We start from the raw sequence: 1,211 nt of genomic DNA on the forward strand, positions 1-1,211 counted from the left end.
GAGAGAAAGCACACAGTTGGTAAACGACATCCAACTCACAATACTCAAAGTCTACAGTTCTAGGGGGACATGGTGAAATAATAGCCCTAGCTGGGCTGAGAGGGATACAAATTGTCCCCACCCTGGAATCAAACTCAGGTCTCATGCACGTGACTGCCAAGTGTTTAACTGCTGCACCACTATGTACTTGGTTTGGGTTCTTTGGTTTTTTTATTTAAAATAATTTAGTAAGAGTTTTACACCTTATATTTACACAAATAGGTCATAGAAGTGCTGAAGATTGGAAGTGTTACTAGAGAGTAACATACAAAGAGATGAAGGAGGAGAGATAAGGACGATAGATGTTTGATAGGAAAGAAGGAGCAAACCACAGCAGAGCAGCTGCCAACCACCCACCAAACGTCGGCCACTTACTGGAAGAGTTGGGAGCTGTTGCTTCGGCGAGGGCGGCCAATGTGGCAAGTACAGATGTGGAACTCTGGTCAGTCGAGTCGTCAGGCTCTGACTTGATCACTGTACAAATAGACAAGACACACAGATAGACACATTTACTTCAAAAACAGCGGCGCTAAACTGAAAGAAAATGAAGTCCCGGATTTTTTTCTTTTTGTGCAACTTCGCTAGACCCAAAACCCAGCTAAGCAAGAAAAATCTGGCGTTGTCGCAGGTTTTGGTTAAAGCGGTATTCATTTTTTAAACAAGTGGTCAATTTGTGGTTTATGACGCTTGTTCTAGTAAGCATTTTACGGCATTTACAACACAATTAGGTCTTATAATTACCATACAAAGAAAAAAAGGAGGAGAGATAAGAAAGATAGATGTCTGATCAGCAAGAAGGAGCAAACCAAAACCAGAGCATCCACCAACCACCCATACGAAAATTTTAATCAGGGGGAAAAAAAATAACCAACCACGTGTGAAACCTGACACTTTACTCAGGAAAAACAAAACAAAAAAAACCCCGTTGATTTGGCCACTCACACTTATCGGTGTCGATGACCAGCCCCTCGACGGCCTCGCTGGTCGACACCGTCTCCGTGACCAGCGTCTCGGGCGTTTCCATGGTGATGGTGTCAGGGTCCTCGATGACGCCCGAGGCGTCGTGGTGTAGCTGCAGAAGCTGGGCAATGTCAGTGCGACCGTTGGCCAGTGCTATGTCCACCGGGGTACGGTTAAACTGGGGGGTGGGGACAGAAGATTGGAAAGGAGAG

The 1,211-nt window shown here is 45.3% G+C and overlaps 1 protein-coding gene across 1 annotated transcript in view; it reads right to left on the minus strand.

The window, feature by feature from the left end:
* The window catches only part of LOC101845142 (GA-binding protein subunit beta-1), a gene marked incomplete at its 3' end in the record, with an annotated part of 11,053 nt that overhangs the window by 5,288 nt on the left and 4,554 nt on the right, over nucleotides 1-1,211 (minus strand). The window contains 2 exon segments of the mRNA XM_005111882.3: nucleotides 415-513; nucleotides 982-1,177. Of these exon segments, the coding sequence (XP_005111939.2) occupies nucleotides 415-513; nucleotides 982-1,177 (295 nt within the window).

Source organism: Aplysia californica, unplaced genomic scaffold (genome assembly GCF_000002075.1).
Source record: "Aplysia californica isolate F4 #8 unplaced genomic scaffold, AplCal3.0 scaffold01141, whole genome shotgun sequence".
NCBI lineage: Eukaryota > Metazoa > Mollusca > Gastropoda > Aplysiida > Aplysiidae > Aplysia > Aplysia californica.